General features: G+C 46.6%; 1 protein-coding gene across 7 annotated transcripts in view; it reads right to left on the bottom strand.

Moving 5' to 3' along the window:
• The window catches only part of dab2ipb (DAB2 interacting protein b), a 77,118-nt gene that overhangs the window by 56,152 nt on the left and 5,783 nt on the right, over nucleotides 1-15,183 (bottom strand). For 3 of the 7 annotated variants that reach the window (XM_029168842.3, XM_029168845.3, XM_029168843.3), the window contains exon 3: nucleotides 14,135-14,240. In XM_029168842.3, coding sequence (XP_029024675.2) covers nucleotides 14,135-14,240 — 106 coding nt within the window. Of the gene's footprint in view, nucleotides 1-6,053; nucleotides 6,405-11,464; nucleotides 11,674-14,134; nucleotides 14,241-15,183 lie in introns of those variants that run through there. The other 4 variants (XM_029168848.3, XM_055513566.1, XM_029168849.3 and 1 more) reach the window with 2 other exon arrangements.

The following is a 15,183-nucleotide window of genomic DNA, read 5'->3' as shown; positions in this document are numbered from 1 at the left end:
TCTGTACGGGTTAAGTGCAGTCGCTAAGCTAAAACTGATACCGCTGCGTCAACCTCACAGTGCAGATAAAAGTTCAAGTCATTTTAATATAGATGATAAAGTTGTCACTGTTGCTACTGCACCTCAGACTGAGCAGGTTTATCCAGCTTTGTCTAGATTCCGTAAAAAGAGACAAGGCTGCAACAAGTATTTTTATTATCACTAGTCTGCAGATGTCAGAAGTCAAGAAAAAGCCTTCATCCAAAGAGGAAATTCAGTCCAGTCACTGTGCAGACTGATCTCAAGCACATCTTGCACAACTGTGTCAACACTGACCCCTACTGGAAAACACGCTGATGCAAAACCTGCCAGGTTCTGTCTCTTCTTTCATACCGTCCTGAAGTTGCCTGATGATTTTATCACATACAAACACACAGAATAACACATTTGTTTTCCACATTGCATCATGCAGTATTTATCGCAAGTACCTAGTGGTACAAAACCGCTGTGCTCGTCTTTTCTTCCTGACTCCCACTCTGAAGCCAAAGTGCAGAATGTCCCGTCCCGAGCAGAACTCATTATACAGGGAGAGCAGACAAACACATGGGCAAAGATGGAGGAGGAGGGGATGGGGGGGACGCTTTCCTCAAAATTCAAAAGGATTAAAAGAGCTTGAGTCAGGAGTGAGGGAGCGAAAAAGTGATGAAGCGACCTCCAGAAATGAGCCCAGAAACTGCTCCTGCCACAACAGCTTGCGAGAGTCGGGGTAAAAGTGCTGCGGAGGCAAAATCAAACATGCAAACATGCAGGTCCTACACTCCTGCTAAGAGCTCTGATTTGCTTATTGGCAAACTCCTGCTTAGCCAGTGGTCTTATCTCCTTCCTCCACCGGCGGCCGTGAGGGCCATAAAATGCAGAGGAGTCAGACGTCTGCCAGTGCCAGTTCTGTTTACCTTACCATGAACCTGCTCATTTACCACTATTATTATATAGCTTTGACCTTGTCTACACATAGCGAGTGAGGGCACGCAAACACAGTGAAGCCATGTGATCCACTGAACAAAGAGACAGTGTCAGGATTACAGTGTGAATAGCCCACACTGTGTTATTGACATTTAGGCCAAAGCTTAGAGAGGGAAATCTGTTCCAATCAATCCCCTGTAGATGAGAAAAATAAGCCCCCAGCTTTCCGAACGCACTGGGGCCAGCGCCACAACGCGCCCTGCAGCTGCACACAAGCTCACATCTGCAAACTAATCTCCGACACGGACACATTGGACGTCCATCGATCCCACTGGGGATCACGGGCCCACGCACATGTTGGTGCCTGCACGAATGCGGCGCTACAGGTTTTCACCAGCGACTCCCTCTCACCAAACGCCACTGTGGGAGAGGGATGGAGGAACATGGAGGAAGATTAAATCCAAGTCATCAAAACAACTCAAAGCTCTGCAGTGGTCTGTTGACACCACTAAAGTAATGGCGTTTTACATTTGTACAAAGAAAATACTTGACCCCAATTCCCAGTTTACGACGTCATGTACTTTATGTTGGAATTTATGGAATCCATTCGCAGCCCACATAAGAGTCACCACTTCCCTCTCAGCCACAGAGGCTCCATTGTCATATAAACAATAGGAGTGATTTGTTAAATGGCCGTGTGGAAAGTAAGTAGCCCACGGAGTGACGCTGAGGAGCAGGACGGACTTTATCCAGACGAAGTCGAGCATAAATCTAAATGTCACCTGCCACTTTCTGACCCAGCCGTGTCTGAACAGCAGCCTCCGAGTGTCTGACTCCCTCCAGTTCACATGCACAGACACATCGTGGGTGTGTTTGTGTTCACGTCGGCGTCCGGGGAGATGGAGGGTGGGACACGGGAGGAGCTCCATCTGGGTTGTTATGATCTCAGGTGATCCCTCCTTAAACAGCACGTTTGCCATTAACAGATGTGGGCACTTGTGTTGGAATGCGAGTGTGTGAGGGTTAAGGCGGGAGGAGGGGAGTTAGGAGGCAGGAAGTGAGGTGCGTTTCAGGGAAAGGGGCGCGTTGGGGAGTGGAACTCCTTCTCCTCCCCTGCCTGCTCTGTCGTAGCACGTTGGACCATCCGCGTGGTTTCTCTCCCTCCACGGGCCGGCACGTGACGAACTGAGCGAAGACTGGGGAGCTGCTAAACAGAATTTGAACAATTCAATTAACATCACTCCATGCAATGATCCATCCAATGAATGATGTTTTTCCAGAAATGCCACAAACTGACTCTCTGGTGTACACAAATAAAAAAAAAAAAACGAAATCATCCGTGAAGAAATAAAGCAGCTCACTACTACTTCCAGGAAATAACTTTGAAAAATAACATCCTGAATGTTCGCTACGCACATTAAATCAATCTCTCTCAGGAAGCAGTATGTGTCTCTTTGTTGATTTGAATAACGACTCAGTGGAACATCGACTAATCCCCTTGATGGTTACCATGGCAACACTCAAAACCTTGTGATGCCGGAGGAAACATTTGTGGTGATTACGTCGAGTCAAAAAGCAGATGAAAAAGTGCTTTAATAATACAATACATGCTCGTGTCCTGACGACAAACTTCCCCTAAAAGTTTGGTGGAAAACTCCGATGGATGCGTGACGAGCAGTGTTTGCAATGATTGATATCAGTGAGTGAAAACACTGCAGGACTCAGATCTAGTCAAATGAACCCTCCCTGTCCCACCAGCCTCACGAACAAGTGAACGTGGCTGTAGGGCCTGACTCACGCAGCCGTCCGTTCTTTCTTCTGTGGCGTCAAACACATCAGAAGTAAAGTTGCCGCGCCATTTAGTTCAAACAGACAAATGCAAAGTCCACGTGCATCTGCGGGGTCTCAGGAGAGCACGCGAGCAGTGTCTGCTCTGGTTCTCGTTTTGTTGTGACAGCCGGCGGCCCGGTTCAGCGACGAGCTCGTCTCCACAGACTCCGCTGGTTACCGGCCTGTTTGGGAACGCCGCGATGAAAGGACGTTGATCTGCAGATCAACGTCAAAGCAGATTGGAGGAGAAAAGATAAAAGGGGACGAAACCCAGCAGCGAAAATTCCTCATTTGCATCAGCGAGACACATTTTCTTACAGAGCATCGCAGACGTTGTGCGGGAGAAACAGCGAACGGTCTGAGAGCTGCTTAAACTGCTGCAGTTTTGCGGGGCCGAATGAAAGATTTCAGCTGCTCAACAGTCCGTAATCGTCGCCGTCCGATTCTCCTTTTCCCGATTCGTCACACGTGCACGATTAGACACGGCTGTGGATGCAGGCAGACGAGTACAAGCACACGCACTGCGTCCGCGAGGCAGCATCACCTGCGGCTGGTTCACCGCCATTGGTCACAGAGAACCTGTTTCCTGACCCCCGGCTGGAACGTGGACGCGTCTGACCGCGAAAAACAACAGCTTCCACCATAATTGCGTGCTCGTCCAGTGCGTTCAGTGCAAAGTCGGTGTCTGTAAATCAGGGTTGGAGGTTCAAACACAGTGTGTTGCTGTGAAATGAAGCATTAGCAGCTTTGAGTGCACTCAATTTTCAGTGTGACCTCAAAATAAAGTGATTTTGTTATTTGGTTGTGATTAACAATAGTTTGTCTGGTTGGTTTTCTTCTATCCTGTAAGTTGGCAGTAGTTTTTGCCTGCTTTATGTCTTACATTGTGTTTTGAACTAGTCTGCCGTGCAGTGATTTTGTGTTGCTTTGATACTTTATTTGTGCTTGTGAAGTTTGATTTTGCTTCTCATATTAAATTTATTATTTCTCATCTAAGTTGGCTCAAGTCTGTGCAGTTGAGTCAGCAAAGACATTTATTAGTTGGTGGCAGTGAGTTCGTACAGTAAATCATGCAGGGGAAAATAAAAACACCTGGAATATTTATCCCATTATCTCTGGGCTCACTGACAACTCGGAGGGTGGTCTTTATCATAGCAAACACACTGTGTCCCACCAACACTAACAAAGACAAGCACGACATTGGCAAATCCATTCACACACTCATGCTTGAAGCACTGCAGGCTCAGCAACAGGCAGCTCCTCTATCTGACCTCTCTACATGTAGTCAGATTACACACAGGTCAAATCATGACAGTGGCGATGAGAAGACACACACACACACACACACACACACACACACACACACACACACACACACACACACACACACACACACACACACACACACACACACACACACACACACACACACACACACACACACACACACACACACACACACAATGTGCTGGCTGTACTGTCTTTTCCAACAGAGCTATCACAAAGTAATTCAGTAGCTTTCAAGAACAGTGGAGGTGAGCAGTGGGGACGATTTGTTGATTAAGGAGTGGTAGTCTACAGAAAATCATTTGGAGCTACAAAAACAAGGCCTTTGGATCCGAATCTACACGTTTGGCACTTGCTATAATTAAAAATCTTCAGCCGTGATCAGCAAGACAGAAACTGATCACACGCTCTACTGAGTTTCCTATTAATGTTCAGAAACCAGAGCTGCGACTACATGCTCAAACCTGAGAAGTGAAAGAAAGGGGGCACGAACATTAAACAGGCCGAACACACAGCACAACCTGCGGTACACGTGTCGGTGCAGTAAATGTACGGTGCGACAGCCGGGGAGCCAGGCCGCCTTCAAACACACTACACATCAAAATCCCCTCTGCTGTGTGTGATTTATGAGCCACTAATTACAGAGCTCCTTCTTCACAGAGCCATGGCGGGAGGGGGCAAGGAGAGCTGGAAAGGGGGTGGAGAGAACGCGAACAGGCCCTGCAGAGTACGGTGTTAAGCAGCTGTGACATCACAAATCCAGAGAACCACCACGTGTTCACATTACAGAACATCCATTTCACAATCAGCCAGGAAATATGCAAACGAGTACAATCAAGCCTCAAGTCTTGTCTGCAGCTCAGGTGGCTGGTGCAGTCAGTGAGTGCATTGTTCATTTCGATGAATACAAACACTCCCGCATTAGGAGATAATATAAAGCAGAGACAGTTACTGGGAAGCCTGTATCTCTGTACTCAGAGCAGGTTATCATAGCAGTCAGTCACCAGCTAATCACTGTCTGTACAGAACGCCTTCCACTTTCACTGCCTGAGAACACAGAGTCCGCTTCCACTGCTCAATATATATATATAATAATAATAATAAATATTGACCACTTTTATCTTATAAATGTTCCAGCGTGATGCTTTTCACCATCTTGGAGTTAAGAAGTTTAACTTAATAGAGGTCTGTCACTAATGCAGCCTTCACAGCTAACCACCCCACCTCAGTCTAACTGTTCCAGCAGCAGGTCCATAATTCCCGCTCAGCGTTGCCAGTAATCCCTCTTCTCCGGCTGTTCTGAACCTACTTCCTTCCTCACAGCTGCTGGCCGGCCCAGCTCGCTCTAATAATAGGACACACAACAATGCCTGCCCTGCGCCTGGACACACAGCACTGCACTACTACAGGAAAAAGAAAAACAGTTTCATGGAACCTGAAAATTTAAACAAAAAAAAGAAACTTAACATTAAGGGACATTTTTAAAAATAAAAAAAGTCCAGACAGTTTTTTTATATCTACTACTTTTTAAACTCATTGACTTGTTTGTGTGGAGAGTGCAGCATGTATAGTAAACACGTGTTGGTGGAGGAATGATGATGGAGCTGGACGCTTAGGAGAGCTACTATCTGCGGCCGAGGAGTCAGAGGGACTGTAATCATCCAGGAGCTGATGCACGGTGTCGACACACTGCTAAACACGACCGTGAGGCACAGGACGCTTTAAGTACACACAGCAAACGAGGTATGAATGAAAATCACCATTATGCTGCACCACTGCCCTTCTCTCTCTCTCCAACAGGGTCAGACCACTACTTTGCCTCCTCTAAAAACACACTGGTGAGATAATGCCTGAAAAGCCTTCATTCACACCACCTCCTCCTCCGCTTTAATCCCCCTCGCCATTCCTGCGGGAGAGCAATCCCACGAGGAAGCTCCTATATTAGTGCTAGCCGAGGGAGCGAGAGAGAAAGAGATCCGAACGCTGGCACTCACCTCAGACCAAGTCCCACCGCTGCAGGGCGAGCGACAGGAACGTCATCCTCGAGCCGCGCGGACCAGCGAGAGCAACAAGTAGCTCCAGAGAGACGGCCTCCGCTCTGTCCTGCCTCATTCAGGCTGCAGCGGCTACAGTGGACTGGGAAAGTATGCATGCAGTGAGGGTGAGGGTGAGTGAGTATGGACTCCTGCAGGGGTATTGACTCGGAGCAGTTTTCAGGTCCTCCCCCTCCTCACACACACACACACACGGGGAAGGAGTCCTCTTTGTCTCTTCCTCTGTCTTTATAAACCTTTCACTTCTCGCTCCGCAGGCATGGGAGAGTGTAGACGCCCGGGCGCGGGGATCGCTGCCCGTGCCTCAGCAGCCGGAGGTGGGAATACGAGCAGGAGGAGGCGGGGTTTGCAAGTCAAAGAGCTGAATTCCAGCCTCGCGAGCGGCCAATCAGAAGCCTTGTTGTGGCTGACCAAAAAACCACGGGGCCGAGCTGGGCCCCACTACCACACTCCAGCTTTAAAGCATTAGCCCAGTGTGCAGCGCACTTACAGTCGGCTACGTACGCAGTTGTCAATACTTATTACAGTAATTTACTCCAAGGATAAATACAGGACGTCATTGGTTTTTACCTATTGCAAATTCAGCTTCTGCAACAGAAAGATCAGAGTCACCAGCAGCTAATGGTTGCAGTTGCCAGTGGATGTGCTGGGATGTTTCCTCCCCCCTCCTCCTTCCTCCTTCCTGCCACAGAATAGACCTCTCATGTTTCTGCTGCTGTCCTTCACTGGACATTTGGCCTCACTAGTGTCATCTCTCCCTCTAGTGTTACTGAGGGTGAGAAAGTTTTCACTCATCTACTGGGACTGGACTGATGCTACAAGTGGAAGGATCTTCCTTTAGTTTAATCCTCCTGTGGAATTAGTTTAATTATTGTAATTAGTAACACTGTTATAGGAGATCAGGACTCGGAAGGTGTGACACTTATGAACATGGGACAAAAACAACAATCAGCCGCTCTCATGCTTTAACGATACAACTCTGTGGTTAAACATTTGTTGTGAGTTTGTTTCCGTCATGTACAAAAATCTGGTGACGGGAGTTACACAACAGATGCTGGTATGTGATTATGGCCTGCTTTTGTTTGACTGACTAATTATTTGCAAACAATTAGTCCGGCTGTTTGAATGTTTTTTTTGTGTTGTTGTTGAAAAGCATGTCACTCTACACTTTTAACTGCTGTGTGTGAAAAGGTCTGTGTCCTGTTTGAATGATTACAATGAATGGTGGAAGCTGAAGAGGCAGGAACAAACTTTGAGTTTCTCCAGCTTTGTCGAAAAGGAATCTTCACCTTTGTTCTGCGGGATTTAGCGCGTGCTATTCTAGCGGAAAAGAGCTGGAAGTCGGGCCGATGTGGAGAAAAACATGAAAAGCAGTAAGAAAAGGGAGAAGGAGCAACAATGAGGCAGACGGAAGCCCAGAGGCTGAAGTGACAGCATTGGTATGTGAGCTATTGAGTTACACAGGGACAAAAAGTGCTGCAGTGAAGTCCACGGTTGTCCACAGACAACTGGGCCACGCCTCCGCTTTTATCCTCATCCCTGTCCGTCTCCCTTTCCGTGCCACTAATCCCTCACACCTGTCACTCTGTTTACTCTCCTCAGCCCGTTTGTGTGTGTGTACGACACGTGAAACGCTAACATCTAATGGGCAACAGGTCCGCACAAGTGAACGAGACTGGCCTTTTTCAAGTGACTCTAAGTCCAGAAACAGCTGACCTTTGTCCACAGGATCCCAAAAGTCTGCTTTAGGAAGCAACCAAGGCATTGTATACGCACCCCTGGGCGTGGAATCAAAAGGTGAAAGCGAAATAACAGTAGAGCTCCATTCAATCCAGCGAGCTCATCTGGAATGTGATTGGGCTCATTTCCATTTGCTGAGAAAAAAGAACCTTCAGCTGTAGGAAGAGCTTGGCGGCGGCGAGGGACGCCGGCGTCTGCTGCTTTGACGGGTCAGACGGCTGTCACGCCCGCGGTGGCAGCGAGGGCTTTGTAGCGGGAGCACAGGAAGATGAAGGCAGACGGCTACAGTATCGCTGCGCATTCATTAAGTACAAGCATGCGGGCTGCCATTAGGGTCGGTACGCGGCCACGTGATGGAGGAAACGAGGTTTGAGGACGGTGAGGAGTAATTTAATTGTGATGGTGAGACAGAACAGGGAACTAGTCCTGAGGTTGTCACAGCCCCCCCCCACACACACACACACTGTGGAAGTGTAAAAACCTACAACAGACGACAAAAACATGTGATGGGCACAGGCCAACACATCTCACAGGCACCTCTGCTCAGCTCCGTTCCCACCCCTGCTGCCTCTCTCTTTTTACTGGCCCTCCTCCCGTCCTCGGCACTGACTGCTGATTGACAGTCTCCCGTCAGGGAGGCTTTCTGACAAATGGGGCCAAATGGAGTCGTGCCACTGTTGCTGCTGGCCGCGACTCAGCTCCCCGAGGGTATTGCTTAGCTCCGCTCTTAGTGTTATTTATATCCTCCAGTAGTTTAGAGCGTTTAATGAACTTTTCATGTGTCCGTGTGTTTGCTTACTGTCACCTACAGGTGTGCGGCGATGCAGTTCCACAGTGCACTGAGCACAATTAGAAAAAAAAAAACAGGCACTAGTGTATTTCTGAAAACTCAAACTTTCCAGGACTACAATCACACAAGAGGAAGATGTGGCTGGGCCGATGCTCAGACTCGCAGCAATTACCTAAATTGATGTTGCTGACATTCAGGATGGAAGTGAATTCACATTTTATTTATTTGCCTGGTGCTTTACTGTGGTCACGCACCTTGTAAACTACAGATCGTCCAACCCTCCAGATTGTTACTCTGGAGACAGAGTCGTCATTGTGGTGCGTTGCCCTCTCGACGACCCCTTTAGAGCACAAATCACATAACCGTAAATCACTAACACAATGACTTCAAACTCATGTATAGTTACGCCCCCTGCGCACACCCACACAGAAGCACAGAGTAGGTTGTTTCAAGGCAAAAGGAAACTGAAAGAAAATTTATATTAGCACCACATTTTACATTTTACACAAAATTGACCTTACCCAAATTGACCTTTCCCCGCTAACGATCAACTTCAATCCAACTCTGCATCTCTGTTCGTCTTTTCCCCTCACACAACTAATGGCCCCGGAAATGCAAATTGGTTTTAAATAAGTAACACACACTAGAATGACCTCAATTCGAAATTTAAAGTCGATTTGCTTTCCAAAATATGCAAATAGGGAGACGCACATGCCTACGCACACAAACCTGCCAACAGCTGGAACCAGGACAGACTGAGCATCATGTTTTATCGGCACCTAAACCCGTCAAACAGCGCTCCTCTGCCAGGACCAGCGCAGTGTGAAAACAAGCTTGGTACATGAAAATTAACTTGACAATGAGGCTGATGCAAAGCTGTGTTTCCTGTCTCATAACTGGAAAGAGGACACGCGAGCGGGCGGCCGGGCTCCTACATTTGCATACCACGTACCATCCAGCTCCGAAGTTCTTGCCAGGTTTTAGCACATGACACCACAAGCGAGAATAAATCTTCTATTAAGAGCTGAACATTCTTTAAGACAAAGCCCTGCAGCACTTTCACCCACAAGACCACAGTTTCATCTGGATGAAATCTGGCAGCTTTGCTTGTGTACTCAGAAACACCAATTCACTTCAAAATAGAAAATAAGTGAAAGCCGCTTGGTCTTTACCACCATGCTTTATAGTGAGAAGAGAAGGAATCTCAACCAGCTCATAAAGTTCTGCCTGTAACAAACAAACCCTCATGCAAAAAAAACCCAAAAAACCTCCAGTGTTTTCGCCTCCAGGACACGAGCAGGGATTCAACCTTTTCTAAACTAGGACAAAACACGCAGCCCTATTTACATGTCAATGAAGGCCATGGATAAGGACTTTTCTCTTTTTGCCCCCCCCCAAACGTCCTCTCATCTTTATGTGCTGGTGGTTATGCTCTTTTTATGGCCCAGATTAGACACACGACCGCTGGTAACGACAAACCCTGCGATCCCAAGTCCCACTTATCCCTCAGAAAAACGGCACCGCTTTGAAATTAGGTTGCCTTCAGGAACGCCATGCAGAATATCCCACATATCCAACAGCAGATGACTTTAGTAGTAGTAGTATCTGAGCAGTATGTACCTAATAAAGTGGCCATCGAACCTCTCCTTTAGACAGATGACGTCTCTCTCCATGCGTGTGCCTGAGGTTGTCTGAGTAATGGTGAAAGTTGATGCCTGCAGGCCTCGTGACTCGAGAACGCTTCCCGAGGTTCCTGCAAGCCTGAGGTGACGATGTAATCGGACCAGATGGGATTATTCTCACTTTTCTATTTATACGTGATCTTAGAGGGAATCTTTTGAGGCAGCACATTTCAGGGGCGGATGCTGACTGATGAGGAGGAGGCAGGGACCGTTACGGCGTTTACTTTTGTGAAAGTGAGGAAACATGTTCTCATGTATTTAGGTTAGACTGAAAGCTCCAGCGAGAAAGGTTTTATGTTTTCTGCAGCCCGTCGCATAAGACAATGTGGTTTAGAGACTGGCAAAAAGAAACTACAGTCTGTTGGAAATATCTCTGTTGACTCATTCTGTTAACCGCATTCTTCATCAGCAGCACGACGGAGTCTTTCCCATCGGCCATGAAGACAAAACATTGTCTTTTCTGGCCCAGTTAATAACACATCATTCCTTTCTGCCTTTTAACTATCTAGTTTAGGCTGCAGCATTCAGAGCATCGAAGAAAAAAAAAAGAAACAGACAGTGGAAAATGAAGGAGAACAGAGTGAGTGCTCTCACTGGCTCAGAGAGCAAGTCTAGATCCCCCCTGGATTTATTCGTATACATAACTCCCTCGCTCGTCTTCTGTTTCCCTTTAGCTCCAAATTTCATTCTTCCGAGCTCTTCCCGGCTGCCAAACACAAACACCCACGCGCTGCAACCACTACACAGCGTACAGACATAGAGAGTCACATTCACGCGGCCCTACTATAACTACAACACTTGTTAGAGAAAGTTCCTGCTCCACACAGCGAAATACCAAAAGAGCCAGAAAGACTCAAAGAGACATTCAAATAAGAAAAGCATCTCTTCAAACTTCAAGCTTCAACTTAAAAACAGTGTTAAAGTTGTAACAAAGAGGTCATCAGAGTAAAAAAGTATTCAACAGACTGCTGATTTCATCACGTTGCCATGTAACCCCCTAATCCAACAGGACAGACTGAAGTCCTATTCATCTGACCACAGAGGCCCTAGTCAACAGCTGAAGAGTCAAAGCCGGCAAAGAAACCATTAAACGCCCTCTTCAGCGCGGGTCACCCAGCGCTTCTCATCATCTCGCTCACCATGCTGCGCCTCTGGATGCTTCCTGGCGCCAGGGTCCATGTTAAAGTCACAGCGTGATGAGCGGCCGCATCGACGCTCCCATATCCCAAGGCAAAGTCAGCTCAATGAGTGAACGGCAGCCACTGGTCTCTCGCGGTCGGAGCTGCCAGCGCTGGTTGGGCCCCTGCAGCCTGCCAGCTCAGCTCAGCCCTCTGCTGCTGTGTTACATCTGTCTGACTGAAGCCCTCTCTGGAGAGCGAGGGAGTATAATGGAACACAGGGAGAGGGAGGGAGGGAGGGAGGGAGGGAGGGAGGGAGGAGAGACGTATCCACAGTGTGGCGTTGGTGGAGAGGGATATGGGTGGAGGGAGTTGTGGCAGTGCTTAATGTTTCCACTTTGATCATTTTTACACGCTCAGCATATTTCCCCCCCCTCATCATAAACAGTAACAGTTTGGAAAACATTAAAAAGGCCAGAATAGTTTTGTAACTTCAACAGTAAAGTTCCGCAGCCAGGATTTTTCAAAGCCAATGGACTCAAATCCTTTCCTTTTCCTCTGTAGGTTTGCAGTGTTTGCAGGGGTGCTGCTAGAATTCTAGCAATGGGGTGGCTCTGGGTTCGTATGGGGGGGGGGGGCTTTTAGTGAGTCCAACCTCCCTAATAAGGACAAAGATGGAAACAGATGCTTTGCGGTGAGGACACGGAGGCTGTGGAATGACTTTTAGACAGCACTAAAACAACTCTGACCTCCTTGGAATCCACCGAGACCGACAACAAAAAGCAGCACCTCTGTTCTCAGAGCTCTCAGATGCTACAGCCTCTAACACTTGAGTTCATGCCTATTAAGACAAGACACTGACATGAGCAAAGGTTATTTAGTGGTGTTTTGGCAGAATAAATATAAAGTATGGGATATAAACTATGCAGAGACTTTGTTCAATTAAACATTTCACTTAAAACGTGTTGAGGCAATAGTTGTGTAACATGTCATAAAATCATTTAACAGGTTTTGGTGTTTTCTTTCATCCCAACTCAAGCACTAGAGCTTCAGTGAAAATATTTACAGCGCAAGAACTCAAATATAGGGCAGCATATTCCCCCAGCGTCTCCAAAAATAAAAACAGAAGTTGACAACTTTTCCAGAGCTGCATCCAGTAAAATTAAGCTTAGTTGTTGTGGTGGGAGCGTAGCAGCCCTCGCTGTCAGCGCGTTGGTGCCAAAACCCAGATGGGTTCAAAAGAGGAGCAGAGGAGGAGGCAGCGACGCGCTATTCAGGCGGCGGATGCGTCGAGATGAGAGCACTCTGATTTGTCATGGATTCCTATTCATCTACTTGTAGCTTTTATTCATCACTGCTTATTTGGCATCTGTGTCACACAAGGATAAGAGCAGGTGAGGCCAATGCATAATTTAGCAAAACACCACGTGAGTGTTTGTGTGTGGCTGACAACCAGTGAATATACATGTATTACTGTGTCCACATATGTAGGATTTAACTTTCTCAATATCGTATCATCCACTAGATGTTATATATATAAATATATGTGACGTAACATGAACATGTATTTCTTGAGTATAAAAATCTGAGGAAGGAATACTCCCTGTAATCAGTGAGGAGCTGCAGACCTGTGTTTCTCCTGAGATAAACAAAAAGCAGCCTAGAGGAAAACTACAAACTCCGTATAATGATGTGTCTCTGTTTGTTGTATCATTACCATGTCATCACTTGCGTCAGTGAAAATACACAGCCGCATGGAACACATGTTTTTGTCCTTCTGGATGTTGTTATTTGTGATTCAGAGACACTGTTATTGCACCCCAGCTTGTTTCAATATTGAGCCATCGTCAAACCATCAATTACACAGTGATGAAGATCCTGAAACAGAGGCCGAGTGAGAAGGAAAGAAAATAAAGGCATTTACTGCCTGACGTTAATCATGATGCTTTAAGGTAACAATGCAAAGAAAGGTATAGACACAGCTTTTCAAAATACAGCCCACCTATAGTTTTTACTGTATGTTAAACAGCTCCCTCTACTGGTCGATGGTTGGTAAAGAGACATGTGAAAATCATCATCAAACGTACTGAACAACCGTGGTCGGTGCTGTTTTAATGGTAGAACACGCTACATGCCAGCCAACACCACAGCAGCAGTAACTCTGGGATACACAATCTTTAATGTCAAACCACGGGCAAGTCATTTTCACCCTCCTCACATTTTTACCGCCCTGTGTTATTTATACACACAAATAAATTCAGCAGCAATTTATTACAGACTTTCTCTGAAAAGCTACTGAAGAACGCAGCGGCGCAGCAAGTGCTCCATCTAGTGGTTAGTAAATAGAGTGTTCCAGGAGCAAACGTGTGAATGTTTGAGCTCGTGTGTGAGAGAATGAGGAAGTAATGCATCTGTTTCACTGAACTTTGCATAAAGATGCAGAGATGCAAAGACACATGTGAATTTCTTTTTCCTACACTAATCAATGATCATGATACTTCACCTTCATACAAAGAAAAAGGACCAAGTTGGAACCAATCAACAATAAAAGCATGAATCTTTTTCCCGTTAGTATTAATTTATAGTTGTATATGCCCAATATGCCCATGTACTGTACTAGTGCTTCCATGCAAACACGTTTGGAAGTGATGAATCCTGATTACTGCAGAGCTGTGTCCTCGGGCTACTCACCGCTCTGTGTGGACAGCTGGCTGTGGAATTCTGGGAACTGCGTTTCTACCGGAACGCTGATGGTGCGTCGCAGAAGATGGACTTTGCATGACGCAGGGCGCCGCTCCTGCAAAAACAAGGAACAGATCGGCTGAGAAGAAGAAAAAGAAAGCAATTCAGGACAAATAACAGGCTGCAAACATTCTACAAAAGGCGCAGATGCGAAGTCGGCATTTGGAGTGGATAGTGTACGAAGGAGGACGAAAGCTGACGCGAAGAAAAATGGTGCTTGTAATGAATGTATGAAAAGCACATATGCTGCAACAGTCCCACAGGACCCTTATCTGGGGTATTGTGGTTATTGTAGGCAACATGTTTAATGCTTTGTTGAGCCAACAGCACATAATAGCTGTATTAGCTCAGATAAAGGAGGAGTCATTAGATAAAACAGAACAGGCATTAGCAGCACATCAATCCGCGTCGGCCTGTGTCGTCCCATGTTTGCACACCACAAGATAACAGACAAAAGGAAGAAGCATTGTGGAGTGGAGGAACAAGGCAAAAGGCCTGATGTCCTCCAAGAGCGGTGATAATGGCTTATCGGACACCCTCACACCTCTCAACTCCAGCAGCTCCCCTGTCTGTCTCGTGTCCATCACTCAGTGGCTCACGGGTGCTCGCTGTAATGTTTCCTCTTTACTGTACGCGTCTCCTGGGCGCTGGGTTTGAGGACAGCTCTCACAGACGCAAAGGGTTTTTTACAACAAGGAATTGCTTTATAAAGCATCCAATCAGTGAGCCTTTGAACCACAGGATGCATTCAGATGATATGTGCATACGATCGGTACCCACGGCGTTAGACAGATTACAGGCAGACAAACAGAATTTAAAAAAGGGATGAAATCAAAAGGGTTGGAACAAAAGAGTAAAGATAAATGACCCCAATCTAAACTCTGTGGATCGGACTCTATCTCACTTTCTGGTCAACAGTCATGGGGACATAAACTATTTTATAACTAGCTTTAACAGTAAATATTGTTGATTACAGAATTACAAAAAGAATTGAATAA

This window comes from Betta splendens, chromosome 12 (assembly GCF_900634795.4).
Source record: "Betta splendens chromosome 12, fBetSpl5.4, whole genome shotgun sequence".
In the NCBI taxonomy this organism is placed as follows: domain Eukaryota; kingdom Metazoa; phylum Chordata; class Actinopteri; order Anabantiformes; family Osphronemidae; genus Betta; species Betta splendens.
Note: the sequence above shows the minus strand (reverse complement) of the source record. Positions and strands in the feature narration are given on the sequence as shown.